Source organism: Palaemon carinicauda, chromosome 1 (genome assembly GCF_036898095.1).
Source record: "Palaemon carinicauda isolate YSFRI2023 chromosome 1, ASM3689809v2, whole genome shotgun sequence".
Lineage (NCBI taxonomy): Eukaryota > Metazoa > Arthropoda > Malacostraca > Decapoda > Palaemonidae > Palaemon > Palaemon carinicauda.
Window position 1 is genome coordinate 117,685,630 of NC_090725.1, and position 15,018 is coordinate 117,700,647.

At 37.4% G+C, this 15,018-nt stretch overlaps 1 protein-coding gene across 6 annotated transcripts in view; it reads left to right on the forward strand.

Annotated features, from left to right (window-relative positions):
• Positions 1-15,018, forward strand: part of CPT2 (Carnitine palmitoyltransferase 2) — a 421,879-nt gene that overhangs the window by 248,429 nt on the left and 158,432 nt on the right. For all 6 annotated transcript variants that reach the window (XM_068384285.1, XM_068384278.1, XM_068384301.1 and 3 more), the window contains exons 8-9: positions 9,579-9,735; positions 10,069-10,339. In XM_068384285.1, coding sequence (XP_068240386.1) covers positions 9,579-9,735; positions 10,069-10,339 — 428 coding nt within the window. The remainder of the gene's footprint in view (positions 1-9,578; positions 9,736-10,068; positions 10,340-15,018) is intronic.

Below are 15,018 nucleotides of genomic sequence, written 5' to 3' on the forward strand. Positions count from 1 at the left end.
GCCATAAGTCAATATTGGTCTTAAAATAGCTAGGTATATTATGGTTTTCACTTTGCGAGGTATGTTTCTGTCTTTCATTAGTGGGTAGAGCAGATACAAATTGCTACTGAATTTCTGAACTCGGGCAGTTATTTCCAGTTTTGGATCGTTTTGGTCACAAAACTCCACTCCTAAGTATTTGAAATTTCTACACTGTTTCAATGTATGACCTTCTAATTCTACATCTACGTTGTTTGGTGTTCGTGATAGGTGCATAATCTCTGTCTTATCCTTGTTGATCCGCATTCCATTTGCTGTTAAGATCGCATTCCAGTTGTTGACGTTTTCTTGGAGAGCTTCTGCGTTGGGGGCTATCATTGCGTCGTCATCTGCATACAGAAGGTTGATGATCATATCTTCAGCTTCGTCTTTGCCTCGTTCCCTCATACATTTGTCTAGGAACAATATAAAAAGAAGTGGAGAAAGGACGCTGCCCTGTCTTACTCCTGATTTAATTTCAAACCAATCTTCATTCTCTTGATTTGTTTTTACTCTGGATTTGATGTTTTGATAGGTGTTATAAATTGCTCTTATAAGTTTCTCAGGGATTCCATAGTAAGGGTCTTTTAGGGCATCCCATATTTTCATTCTTGGTACTCTATCGAAAGCCTTTTCTAGGTCTATAAAAGCAATATATCTGTCCCTGTTCCATTCCCAGCTTTTCTCGAATATCATCTTGAGTGAGAAAATCATATCGGTTGTCCCTCTTCCTTGCCGAAAACCACTTTGCCATTCCCCCAGCTTTGGTTCAACATATCCTCTCAATCTGGTTTCAAGTATTCTTTCATATACTTTAAAAGCGTGTGACATTAGGGATATTCCTCTATAATTGCTGCAATTTGTCTTGTCACCTTTTTTATAGATTGGGCATATTAGATCTCTTCTCCAGTCTTCAGGTGGTATTTGTCCATTCCAGAGTATGTCGATTAGTTCCAGCAGCCAAATGACTCCATCCTCACCCATGTTTTTAAGGAGCTCTGCAGGTATTGTATCCACTCCAGGGGCCTTACCATTTCTCATCCTCTTGAGGGCATTTTTTACTTCCTGTGTCGTTATGTCAGGTTCTGCATCCCCAACCACATCAAATTCTACATGTTCTTCAAGGTCATCATTTTCATTGTTTAGTAGTGTTTCAAAGTGATGCTTCCATCCTAATTCAATTTCTCGGGGTTCGGTTAAAATTGTCCCATCCATAGGGTCTTTGATTACATAAGTGGGTGGTTGGCTTCCCTTTCTATAGTTTTTAGCAGTGCTATATATGAGTTTTCTAGTACCTTGGAGATCATTTCCTAGGTCTTCTCCTATTCTTTCCCACGTTTCTCTTTTTGTTTGAGCTTTTATTCTTTCTGTTTCTCTCAAGGCTTCTTTATAATTATTGTGATCTTCCAAGCTCAAAGTTTTCATCCATTTTCTGAAAAGTTTCATTTTATTTGTAACAGCGGACTTAAGTGTGGGAGTCCACCAAGCAGTTTGTTTTTTCCTCCTACCTCGAACTCTTTTCTTCTGCACTGTATTATTAGCAGCGCCTACTACAGCCATCTTAAAGTGTCTCCATTTTTCATTTGGGTCGTTGCTCTCCTGTTGCATTTGTTTAGCTCTACTGATTTCGTTTTGATATCTAACTAAGCATTCCTCTTCTCTCATATTCTCTAGGATAAATCTTTTTCTCACTTGGCTTTTAATTGGTTTAGGTTTCACTGTCTTTAATTTAATTAAGAGAAGCCTGTGATCTGAATCGAATGACACAGAGGGAATACTTTTTACATCTCTTACCATATTTTTGTTATTTGTTATTGCCAAGTCAATCATTGATTTTTCAGTGTATACTCCTAAGGCCGAGTTCCACCGATACCACGTCCACTTGTGGCTGTCTCTATGATTATAGAAAGAGTTCATTATGGACATCTGGTTTTGCATGCAGAAATCAATTATGTTTTCTCCTTCTCTATTTCTGTATCCAATGCTAAACGCTCCTAATATTCTCTCTATGCCTGTCCTGTCTTGCCCAATATGTCCATTCATGTCTCCAATTATTAATACATTCTCTACATATGGGACAGAATCTTTTACTTCCTGCAGATCTCTGTAGAATTCTTCCTTTTCTTCTTGAGGGCGCCCCTGCTGTGGTGCATACACCTGAATTATACTGGCTTGAAACATTTCCAACTTTAAGGAAAAGCCAATAATCCTATCACTCTTGTAATTTACATGACTAATTTTTCCAGCTAGCTCTTCCCTCACAATAAAGCCTACTCCGTGTCGTGCAGCTCTTCCACCTTTGTAAAGTAATTGGTAACTGTTATGCAATAATTTTGTTCCTTCTCCTGGTAAACGGGTTTCACATAGTCCCAAAATGTCTATATTTCTCTCCTCCATCATCATGATTACCTCCTCCTCCTTACCTCGCAAAGTACTTAGATTAATTGTTCCCAATCTCAAAGCTCCACTTCCTTGTCCATGTCCAATAACATTCCGAGTCAGGATGTGCCCGGGCATCCTTTGATCAATGGGTCCGTCCTGAAGCAAGTCGTGCGGTTCATGAGCAATTTATAGCGGCTCACCGGCTTGCTAGGCCTGTCGTGAGCCCTCAGAGCTGTTAATGTGTACTTATGCATACTATATAAAATAATTGTACCCTTTAATGAATGGTAGCTTAGGTCTAAATATTAGTTTCATAGTGACGTTACCTATTCACAATACATTCAGTTTTACATTAGGTGGTTAAAGTTTTTTTTATATAGCTTACAAATCTCTTTACATATAAAGGCGTCGAGTTTATATATTCCATGACCAATATTCAAGTTGTTTTCAAAGGTTTCTTTTAAGAAACTGGACTCTATGATGTTTCTTTCCACTAAGTTGTTTGAATGAACCTATTTCTTTGCACCTGACCAATTAATAGTGTGATTTTTATCTCTAACGTGAGCAAAGAGTGCATTATTATCTTGAGCATATCTGACACTTTTTTTTATGTTGTTTAATTCTCTTTTCTAGGGCTTTACCAGTTTGACCAATATAGTATTTTTCACAAGCATTGCATGGAATACGATATACACATCCTTTGGTAATGTCAGGAGAATTCTTTATTAAGGCTGTTTTTATTGTATTTTTACTCTTAAATGCTACATTTACATTGACATTTTTCAACAGTTGGGGAATTTCTTTAAAAGAATTACAATAAGACAGTACAAGTAAATTTTGTGTGTTGTAGTTTTTTCTGTTATTTTGCGGCTCAAGTTTCGCGGTCTTAGTGCATCGCTGATTTTCAAAAATATTCGTCAAAAATTAGAATAATTGGTGCGACAGTTAAGCGAGCGCTAGCAGAAGGCAGAGAGTACAGTGAACATCAGGTATCAACATGGAGATGGCGCGCAACTCAAAATCCACCTCTCTGATTCGCTGTCCATCTCGGCTCCAGAATCTCTCAAGCTGATTGGCCAAGCTGCCGCGACGCTTTACCCAGTATCTCTCCCTGCCGTGCGCCCCGCAAAGGGAGACCGCATTCATTGTTCTCTCTCGCTTCGCTTGTGTTGCCTAGTCTTATCACGTGGAACTTTTAGCTGTTTTCTTGTGCTTTTTAGTGTAAAATAGTGCTTGTGACGCCCTTGAAAATGGCTCCTAAATGTCCTCTACCCTCTACATCCTCCAGTGAATCCAAGAAGAAGAGAAAAATGATGACGGTGAACGAGAAAGTAAAATTATTGGACATGCTTAAGGCAGGCAGTAGCTATGCGTCTGTTGCCCGCATTTACGGAGTGAACGAATCGACGGTTCGCTACATAAAAAAAGATGAAATGAAAATACGTAAAACTGTCTCAATAACGTTCTCCAAGGACACTAAGGGCGTTGTAACTCCTCGTAATAAGACGATTCTGCAAATGGAGAATGCATTAGCAATGTGGATATCGGACTGTCTGGAAAAGAAGGTTAGTCTTGATACCAACATGATTCGAACGAAAGCCAAAACCCTGTATGATAGCCTAGTTCCTGAAGGAAAATCTAATGAAGACGACGAAGGTGATGATGACAACGAAGATGATGATCCTGCCCCACGAGAAAAACGTGGTTTTGTTGCCAACAAGGGCTGGTTCGAGAAATTCATGAGGAGGTTTGGCCTTCGCAGCGTTCCTTTGTATGGGGAGGCTGCCTCGGCAGACCAAGAGGCAGCTCTTCGTTACGTCGAAGACGAGTTCCCGAAATTAATTAAAGAAGGTGGCTATCTCCCAGAGCAGGTGTTCAATATGGATGAGACTGGCCTCTTCTGGAAGAGGATGCCATCCTGGATGTTCCTTTACAAGGACGAAGTAAAGAAGCCAGGGTTCAAGGCCCACAAAGATCACGTCACTCTCCTCATGTGCGGGAGTGCCGCGGGCTTTATGCTCAAGTCCGGCTTAATTTACAAGTCCATGAATCCTCGGGCTTTTGAAAAAGAAAAACAAAGCCTTGCTGCCCGTCTACTGGATGAGTAATAAAAAGGCATGAATAACTAAAGCCCTCACACTGGACTGGTTCGTGAACTGCTTTATCCCACAGGTGGATCTGTACCTCGCAGAGAATGGGCTGCCCTTTAAGGTCCTCCTCTTGATGGACTGTGCAGGCGGACATGCAGCGGATCTGCATTATGACGGGGTCCAAATGGAGTTCCTGCCCCCCAACACCACTTCCCTCATACAACCAATGGATCAGGGGGTCATTCGGGCCTTCAAGGCCCTCTACACGATGTCCACGATGGAGGGCCTCATCTTCTCCATCGATGAAGATGACGAGGACTTCAGCCTCAAGAGATATTGGCGGGAATACAACATTGCAACGTGCCTGGCCAACATTCAGAAAGCACCTAATGAGATGAAATAGCAAACATTGAATGCAAGTTGGAGAAAATTGTGGCCAGACATTGTTCATGACTATGAGGGCTTTACGCCAGACGAAGTTCACCACTCCGCTGTAGATAAGGCTGTAAGACTGGCACGGTTAGTAGCTAAAGAAGGTTTCTCTGACATGATGATGGATGACGTCAACTCACTAATCGAGTGCCACTTGGAGCCCCTAACTGACAAGGACCTTGTCGAAATTACAAAATCAGCGAGTGAGGAAGAAGAATAGGCCGCCGATGTTGGCGACGACGACGAAGCTGAAGAACGTGGCCTTACCTAGGACAACCTGCAAGAGCTCTGCAACAAAGGGCGCAGGAAATCAATGATAATATGGTCAGAGCCATCGAATTTAGTAACTGTATTGACAGTGTAATGGCGTTGTACAAGAGCATCTTTGCTCAGATGAAAATACAACGTCAACAACTTCCTATCACGATGTTCCTAGTGTGCCGAAAACCTTCTGCAGAAGCATCAGATACTCCTCCTGCTGCCTCTCCGGCTTCCTACAGAGCTGCTACTCCACCTCCTGCAGTTTCTCCAGCTCTATTTGAAGCTGTCGTTGATGATCCACCGCCTCTATCAACTGATGATGAGGCGTCACCTGAGGAGCAGTAAAGCTCTCATTAACCTGTGCAGTAAATCATCTTCATCTTCTTCGCCTCCATCATACTGCACAGGTGTTTCATTGTCATTTATCAAGATCATCATCATTTATCAAGATCGTCGTGATTGTTAGAGGTGAGTTACGTATCTTGTTATAAGAATAAAAGAGTTCTAAAAACATATCCACAGTATACACACGTACACTATTTATATCGACATATGTATGTACATGTACACTTACACTCTATTTGTATTATTTATGTATAAATGTAAATGTACATAAAGTATACGTAATGTATTGAATACTGTATTTATATTACAGTATTTATACAATACAGTACTTTATTTTATGTACAGTCTATAATTTATATTATCAATATTTATTTACGTGATTCTTTAATGTTCTAATGATAACATATGCATTTATATGGTTAATATACACTTATTGTTATTATATATACATGTACATGTACACAAAAAAAATGTACGTATTCCAAAAATAAGGGGGGAACCTACTTCGCGGTTTTTCACCTATCGCAGTCGGTTCTGGTCCCCATTAACTGCGATAGGTGAGGGATTACTGTATACATATATATATATATATATATATATATATATATATATATATATATATATATATACATATATGTATACATATATATACATATACAATATATCCATATATATATGTAAATATATACATATGTATAATTTTATATATATATATATATATATATATATATATATATATATATATATAATATATGTGTGTGTATGTATATGTGGATTATTGTATATATATATATACATATATATGTAAATATTTACATATATATATAATTATATATATATATATATATATATATATATATATATACTGTATATATGTATATATATAAATATATGTATATATATAAATAAATATATATATATATATGTGTGTGTGCGCGCGCGCATGTATATATATGTATATATATATATATATATATATATATATATATATATATATATATATATATATGTGTGTGTGTGTGTGTGTGTATATACATATACTTATATATATGTATATATATATATATATACATATATATATATGTATATATATACATATATATATATGTATATATATATATATATATATATATATATATATATATATATATATATATATATATATACACACACTTACACACACCAAGGCACTTCCCTCAATTTTGGGGTAGCCGGCATAAAAAAGGAAACAAAAGGGGATTTTTTCCTCTCTTAGCTCCTCCCAGTCTAACGAGGGATTCAACTGGGTTTGGTTGATACTGCTAGAGTTTCACACCCCACATTCCTCCCGATAGCTTTCACAGGTGAAGTTTCATATTCTGAAACCCCTACTGCCACTACCTAAGCGGTCACCAAAGTGACAGAAGATAGCAGCAGGGCCAATTGGAACTGCGTCACAATCGCTCACCATTCATTCCTTCAACAGACGACCATTTTCCATTTTTTTCTATCAAAACCACCTCAACACTTTCAAATCCACTGTAGGTGCTAATTCATTTCACACACGTGTTCTCCCCCTCACTACTTTGTTCCTAACCCTATCTAATTGAGAAACACCAGCCATACTTCTCAGACATTTCTTCTTGAATGCATGCAATTTCTATCTCCGTCACTTTCATTCCCCACAACTCTGATCCTTACATCACTGTTGGTACAATAACTTTCTCATACAAAACCCTCTTTACATTTATTCTAACCCTCTATTATTTACCACTCCCTTCACTGCTTCAACACTTTACATCCTTCATTTACTCTCTGACATACATCTGCTTCCACTCCACCATTTGCAGCAACAACAAACCCCAAGTACTTGAACTAATCTACTTCCTCAAGTAACTCTCCATTCAACATGACATTCAATCTAGCACTACCCTCCCTTCTTATGCATCTCATTACATTATTCTTACCCACATTAGCTCTCAACTTCTTTCTCTCACACATCCTCCCAAACTCTGTCACTAAATGACCTAGCTTCTCCTCTGCATTTACAACCAATACAGTATCATCTGCATAAAACAACTGATTCACTCCCCACTCCGATCACTCTCATCTTTCATTTTCAATACTCGACCCTGCACTCGACCCTTCACCTCTCTCACAACTTCATCAGTAAACAAATTGAACAACCATAGTGACATCACACATCCCTGTCTCAGCCCCATTCACTGGAAACCACTTACTCACTTCATTTCCTATCCTAACACACACTTTACTGCCTATGTATAAACTTCACTGGTTGCTACAATCTTCCACCAATTCCATATAACCTCACCACATTCCACATCACTTCCCTATCAACTCTAAGCTTTCTCCATATCCATAAATGCAACATACGCCTCCTTACCTTTTGCTAGATATTTCTTACATATCTGCCTAATGTAAAAATCTGATCCACACATCCCTTACCTCTTCTAAAACCACCCTTCATTTCTAAGATTGCATCCTCTGTTTTTGCTTAATCCTATTAATTAACACTCTACCATACACTTTTCCAACCACCCTCAACCAACTAATACCCCTTGAATTACAACACTCATGCACATCTCCCTTACCTTTGTATAGCGGAACAGTACACTGATACACCAAGTCCACTGGTACCAGCGACAACATAAAATGTATATTTAACAATCTCACCAACCATTCAAGTATAGCCACACCCCTGCCTTTAACTTTTCAGCCCTAATACCATCCATACCAAGTGCTTTTCTTGCTCTTGTTTCAACTGCCCTCTTCACTTCCTCTCTTGTAATCTCTCTCTCATTCTCATCTCCCATCAATGGCACCTCAACACCTGCAACCACAATGATGTCTGCCTCCCTATTATCCTCAACATTCAGCAACCTTTCAAAATATTCAGCCCACCTTTTCCTTGCCTTGTCTCCATTCAACAACCTTCCATTTTCATCTTTCACTGTCTCATTTATTTCTTGATCCATCCTTCCTTGCTCTCTTCACTTCTTTCCAAAACTTCTTTTTAATCTCTTCATAGGAACGATACAATCCCTAACTCTACCACCTGTCAGCCGCCCTCTATGCCTCAGCTACCTTACCTTTTACATCCACAATTTTCTCTCTATATTTTTTGTTTTTTCCACACTATTACTCTACAACCATTCTTCAAATGCCCTCTTTTTCTCTTCCACTTTTATCTTCATTCCTTCATTCCACCATTAACTACCCGTCCTCATGCTGCCTCTAACAATCCTCTTGCCACACACATCACTTGCAATCCCTACATTGAAAGCGGTGTGATGGAGATTTTAAAGAACCTGAACCCTTAGTTCTCCTTTATACTTTTGGAGTTTGTGATTGCACATTGATTAACTGGCCCTAAGGAAGAGAAGAAAGTATTTCTTGGTATATTCTGTTATATTGGATTCCCTATTTTAACTTAACAGGAAAGTATTTTGGGGACTGCACAGTACCTCCTTAAAACAGATTTCTCTATTGTTAAAACCCCTTTGATTTCAATAACAATAAATCTAAACGTTTAGTACATTCAACTTATGGACTTTCAAAGCTAAGAATGTGTGCAATTTTTTTTTTTAAACTTCTCTTGAAGTGTTTTATTATGCAGAAATAGATATAGGAATTCATGATGCATATGTTTGAGAAAAATAAGCAAACTGAAAAAATTGAGTTTGTGCAGTTGAAGTTTATGAGTTTGAGTTGAAAGCCCAACTTAAGAACTGCCTCTTGGAACAAATATCTGCCATACATATGGGAGACAAGACCCATACATAAGAATCTTATCATAAGACTAGACACAATCTTATTTTAAAAGTCATGTCTTGAATATATATTTTGGAAACTTAATAGAATCACACCATCAATATAGATGTCAACTTTTAGCTTGACAAACTAAGATTGAGTTTTTCAAACCTGGTGGTTTCCAGTGTCCCTGAATATTGGTAGTAGTGTCCGAGATATGGTAGAATTAGTCGTACAGATCCACTACTAATAATCTGCAGTTCCTTGTAGTGATAAAACCTCATTTCTCTCCTATTACAGGCTTTTCCTCTGGATATGTCGCAGTTTGGGAATCTCTTTAATTCAACTCGGATTCCAATGATTGGTAAAGATATTCTGAAGTGTGATCCAACTGCACGCCACATGCTGTTTATGAAAAATGGAAACTTTTATGTTTTTGATATTATTGATAAAGATGGTGAGTTTATTAGGCAAATACAGGTCAATTTATTGTTAGAAATTACAGTGAAAGCCATAGTGTTTTAGATTATCAGTAAAATTTCTATTTCTTTTTTATTCTTTACTTTTGTTGTGCTCTTTAGAAATTAGGATTATACATGCATACTTTAAAAACATTTGTATACATTTCGAAATGATTATATGTTACTTTACTTTTTGTCATCACTGTTTGGGAAATTACTTGATTCGTAAAGAATATACTACTTGTGTTTTTTACATTTTACAATTTTGCATCTAAGTTGTACCAAATGGAATGTTAAAATGTACATTGTTTTCTGTTCTTTCTTTAAAGGTAATCTGTTGCCACCTGACCACATCCACACTTGTGTGTCTTACGTTGCTAATGATCCCACTCCTGCCCCTGAGCATTCTATTGCCATATTTTCATCTGAAAACCGCGACACTTGGGCCAGGTGCCGAGATGAATTGATTGCTGCTGGAAATGAAGAGGCATTAAATCTTATTGATACAGCAGCCTTCAATATCGTTTTTGATGATGTCAGAACTGAATTGGATCCTATAAAAACATATCGAACATTTCTATATGGTAATGGTAAGAATCGGTAAGTTAATCATCTATCATGTGTTTTGCTGCAAGACTACAGGGATTGAGAAAGTTGATGTATCCTACACCTTATTAAGATAAAGAAGATAATACAGTAGTGTTATGACTGCATTTCATCCTTTTGATCTTGCAACCTGAATCCTTCAAATCGACGTGTAAAGTTGTATTTTACTTCATCATAAATTATGAAACTTATTTGATAATGCAATAATTTATAGTAATATTTTCAAATGAGTATTACTCTAGCAGAGTGAATACTTACTTGCCACATCCCATCACATTACTGTATTTGTTTCTAGGTAGTAGTGTGATTTGCTTGCATGTTAGCTGCTCTTATTCTTTTTTCACCTGAGTTTGTTTTGTGGAGTATTGGCAATATTTCACTGAATATTAATGATGCTTCAGTAGAATTTGATGTGTAATCAAATTTTAATGTTTTAACAGGATTAGTGTACCAAGCTGTGAGCATTTTGCTATATCTCTAATAGAGTATGATCACAACAAAAGGTAGGGCTAAAATGTGAATTATAGCTGATTGTATTTTTATGTGGTGACAGCAGACAAAAAGTTATGGTGCTGACATTTATTAATGTTAAGTACTTTTCATTAAAAGGCTGGTGACAGTTTAGCTTAGTGAAGATTGATGGTTCTTTGCTATTTCCTTGACTGGTAGGTGGTGCAGGGTATTTGGTATTCTGAGGGTTGGTTCCCATCTTGATAGTGGGGGCAGCTCAAGGCATCTTGAGTGTGTGGTTCAACACCTCATTCTACATTATAATCACCAGTATCATGGTAAGTGAAGGCTCAGGCTACCTTTAAACCTTGAGAAGGAACTCCAGCATATGGTCTTCAAAGGGCCTTAACCCTGCTCATTCCCTTTGAGCCTTTTCTCAGGCTCCAGCCAGACAAAAGAGGCAAAAGTAATAATGAGACCTTTTTAGACAGGCCCCCTCCCTAGCTGCCACAGGTACAGGGATGCCTGTCATGTCATAAGGAAACTTGAAAGTGGCAGTGGCCAAAGTTCTGGGTACTCTTCATCTTTCAGGATAGTCAAAGGTAACCTTATAAAGATATATTCCCCTCTCCTCTCCTGTACATGTATCCCACCCTGGCTCTGCCTTCTTGGATGGATCACTGAAAGCTTTGGCTCAATTGGCAGAGGTAAAGGTAATGCTGGAGAAATATGAGCTGGCAGTTATAGATGAACTGTCTCCCATCTTACACAGTTGACTCTTCATAGTGGAAGTCAACTGATAGGTGGAGTCTGGTTAGTGATATTTTTCCCTTGAGTAGGTTTGTCCTATAGACTCAGTTCAGAATGAAAATCTTTGGTCTGCATTGAGTTCCATCAGAGTTTGTCTTCGTACTTTTTTATGGAAATGTTTGTTTAAAAACCCTGGAAATACCTTCAATTTGTCTGTAAAAAATTTTCACCCAGTTTAGAACTATCTGCTTCAGGCTTACAATGGTTCCTTGGGTGTTCATGCAATTGTTCACTTTCTTGTCAGCTTTGGCCCATTTCCCAGTATGTTTTTAGATATATTTTAACAATTAGATTGTAATGAATTGGGAAAAGTTAGATTTTATGCCCAAACAGTAGACAAGGTACTTGGAAATATTGGTAAACACAGAAGCAACAAGTGCATTTCCATAACATTCTCACCCTCAGCAAGTTCAGTGAATTGTCAGTACAGTTCATGTCTTGGCAGGAACAACCAGATCGTCTCTAGTTGATCGGTCCTCCTCAATCACTTGTCATCCTTTGAGTTCATCTTGGAATACAGTACAGCACTCTTAACCGGCTACCAGTCAAACAGTCGTCAAGGAAATTGCATATAACCCTCAACCATCACTATCAAAACCTTGTTGGGGACTGGCACAAACCAATCAGCACTTAGCTTGTAAGTTCACTTTTAAGGGTATAGGAATTAGTAAATATAATGATAATGCTGAAATTGAACTTTATTTGTTCCAGAAATCAATTTGAACATGGTAAGGTTGGCAACCTTGTGTGCTACTTTTGTGCTGGCTTAAGAAGCACTAGGGCTCTATTTCACAAAGATCCTGTCCAAGAGTGCTTGATTTTACTTACGTTTTAATAAATTTGAAAAACTACCTATTACATTATAATTATAAGTATTACTCAAACGGTTGACTACAACTTTACCCAGATAACATATTCTTGCAAAATTATACAACTTATACAACTCAACCTGTTTCACGGGTTTATCCTTAATCACTGAACTTAGAACATCATCCCTTCCCTCCTCCTTTAGACATTTTCTTGGGCTTCTGAGATGTGGTTGTCTACCAACTCGATAATATCATCATCAGTATTCAAGCACATTGACTTGTCTTGAGATACAGAGTTCTTGACCACATTCTCAGGTTCAGGTTCAAAGTTTTCAAAGATCTTCAAGTACGCTGTCTGGCTAAAAGTTCCTTCAAGGGAGATTCAGAGTTATGAAAAAACCTCCCCCAGGCTTTATCTATGAAACTTAATCTGAGAAGGATGTTGAAAAATTTATTTCAGAACCCTCCTTGGCATCACTGACCTTTGATGTCAGGATGCCAGAAAACTTAAAATCAATCAATCCCCTTCTAATGTTAACTCTGTATCAGAGGGGACTCAGAAGCACACCTGTAAAAGTATTTTTCTGTAGAGCTCCTGAAAATCATTAATCATTGACTAGACCGTTGGCAGGGTGAGAGTAATTGTCCTTATATAATCATATGCTGTATAAACTCATGATAATGGACCCGTTTATGACAGGTTATGGATATAACAGGCCAAATTCAAATAGTCAGAGTCATGTCTGGGTGATGAAGTATAGGTAATTTTAAGAGTTATATTAGTTCCTTTTTATTTATATATATTTATTTATTTACATTTGTGTATTAAAACCATTTTATTGTATTTTTCTTCTGTATTTTTTGGTCAAGATTTTTTCTCCCCTTCTAGATAGTGATAAGTGTTTATTGCCTTTTAAGTTAGCTTACTTGCTTAATTAGCTAACATTTTTGCATAGGGAAAGAATTGGGTTTTAAATAACCATTATGAAGAGTACAACATCTCTCGATTTCTCTCAATATTTATGTTTCAAGTTAGATCATATAGAACTTTTAATGGAGCTGGAAAGTATGCACTGCGCAGCGGTAAAGCAGAATGATTTTCAATTCTCCTAATGGCTGAGGGAAGTGATTTTTAGTTCAAAGGGAATTACTGTACAGAGTTTTTTGCTGACTTGATAACACTATAACGCGCTAATACTTGCTCACCACCCAAGTTAGTGATGAATCTTTTTGGGTTTTAACTTTAGTGGGGTAATTTCTAACATTCATGTTTTATTACCCTTACAAATCTGGCAATATAAAGTGAGTTATTTGTATTTAGTGAAGAACTATAGTTTATGATAAAGAAAAGTCTTAATTCTTAAATTGAATACATAGCCATTGTACGGGAACGTCTTTCTTCCATGAGCGTCAAGATATATGTAGCACTAACGTGCCACTTGTAAACAATGACCGTGTGTTAGGATGTAGGACACTTTAAATCTAATTTACGTAAAAGTATTCAGAGACCACTGTTACAAACTGTAAACATCATCATATGCCTCAATTCCTTCATTATGTTGTGAATAAGTCATTAAATGGTTGCCCCTTTTACTAAAATGTATACTTGGTATTAACCCTTTTACCCCCAAAGGACGTACTGGTTCGTTTCACAAAAGCCATCCCTTTACCCCCATGGACATACCGGTACGTCCTTGCAAAAAAATGCTATAAAAATTAGTTTTTCATATTTTTTGATAAATTTTTGAGAAAATTCAGGCATTTTCCAAGAGAATGAGACCAACCTGACCTCTCTATGACAAAAATTAAGGCTGTTAGAGCAATTTAAATAAAATATACTGCAAAATGTGCTTGGAAAAAAATAACCCCCTGGGGGTTAAGGGTGGGAAATTTCCAAATACCCCGGGGGTAAAAGGGTTAAGATCAAATCATTTCAAATGTAAATTCTAGTTTTGTTTACTTTTAAAGCCTCAAGACATTTTGACTTGTCATCTACTTAATCTAACCACAAGCACATTTACTTGATGATGTAACATTACCAATTCTTTTACAAGTGCTAGAAAAACCTCTTCTTGCTACCTTGCAGAAAATAACAGACAACTTAGGAGCTATGAAATCAGCAGCCTTTATAAAAAATGAAGGAAAATTATCATTTGGGTCTACACCCGCATATGCATGAAGGTCCATCAAGAGAGTTTTAATTTCACGGGACTTAAAAGGTAAACTAGGTGGTTTAGCCTCAGGAAAACAGGAATGAGGAAGATCAAGAGTCTCATTACTCTGGATACTATAAAACATATCAGCCATAATGGTTAATTTTTCCTTTGGACAGTGAGTGACAGAGGCATCTGGTTTAAGTAAAGGAGGAACTATTAAGTCTATACAAAAGAGTGCTAATTGTTCCTGTGCAAAATACAAACCTTCCACTCTTTACTGAGGAATATTATTTCGGCGAAAGCTGAAACCAGCCGATAAACTTTTTGTTAGGGTGTAACTACCCACTGCTGGTTAGCGGAGGGGGGGAGCGAGGGAGGTTAACCTTCCCGCTCACACCAGCACTAGCGACTAACCGTCCCTTTTATTTCGGCTTGGTAGAGTAAAGAT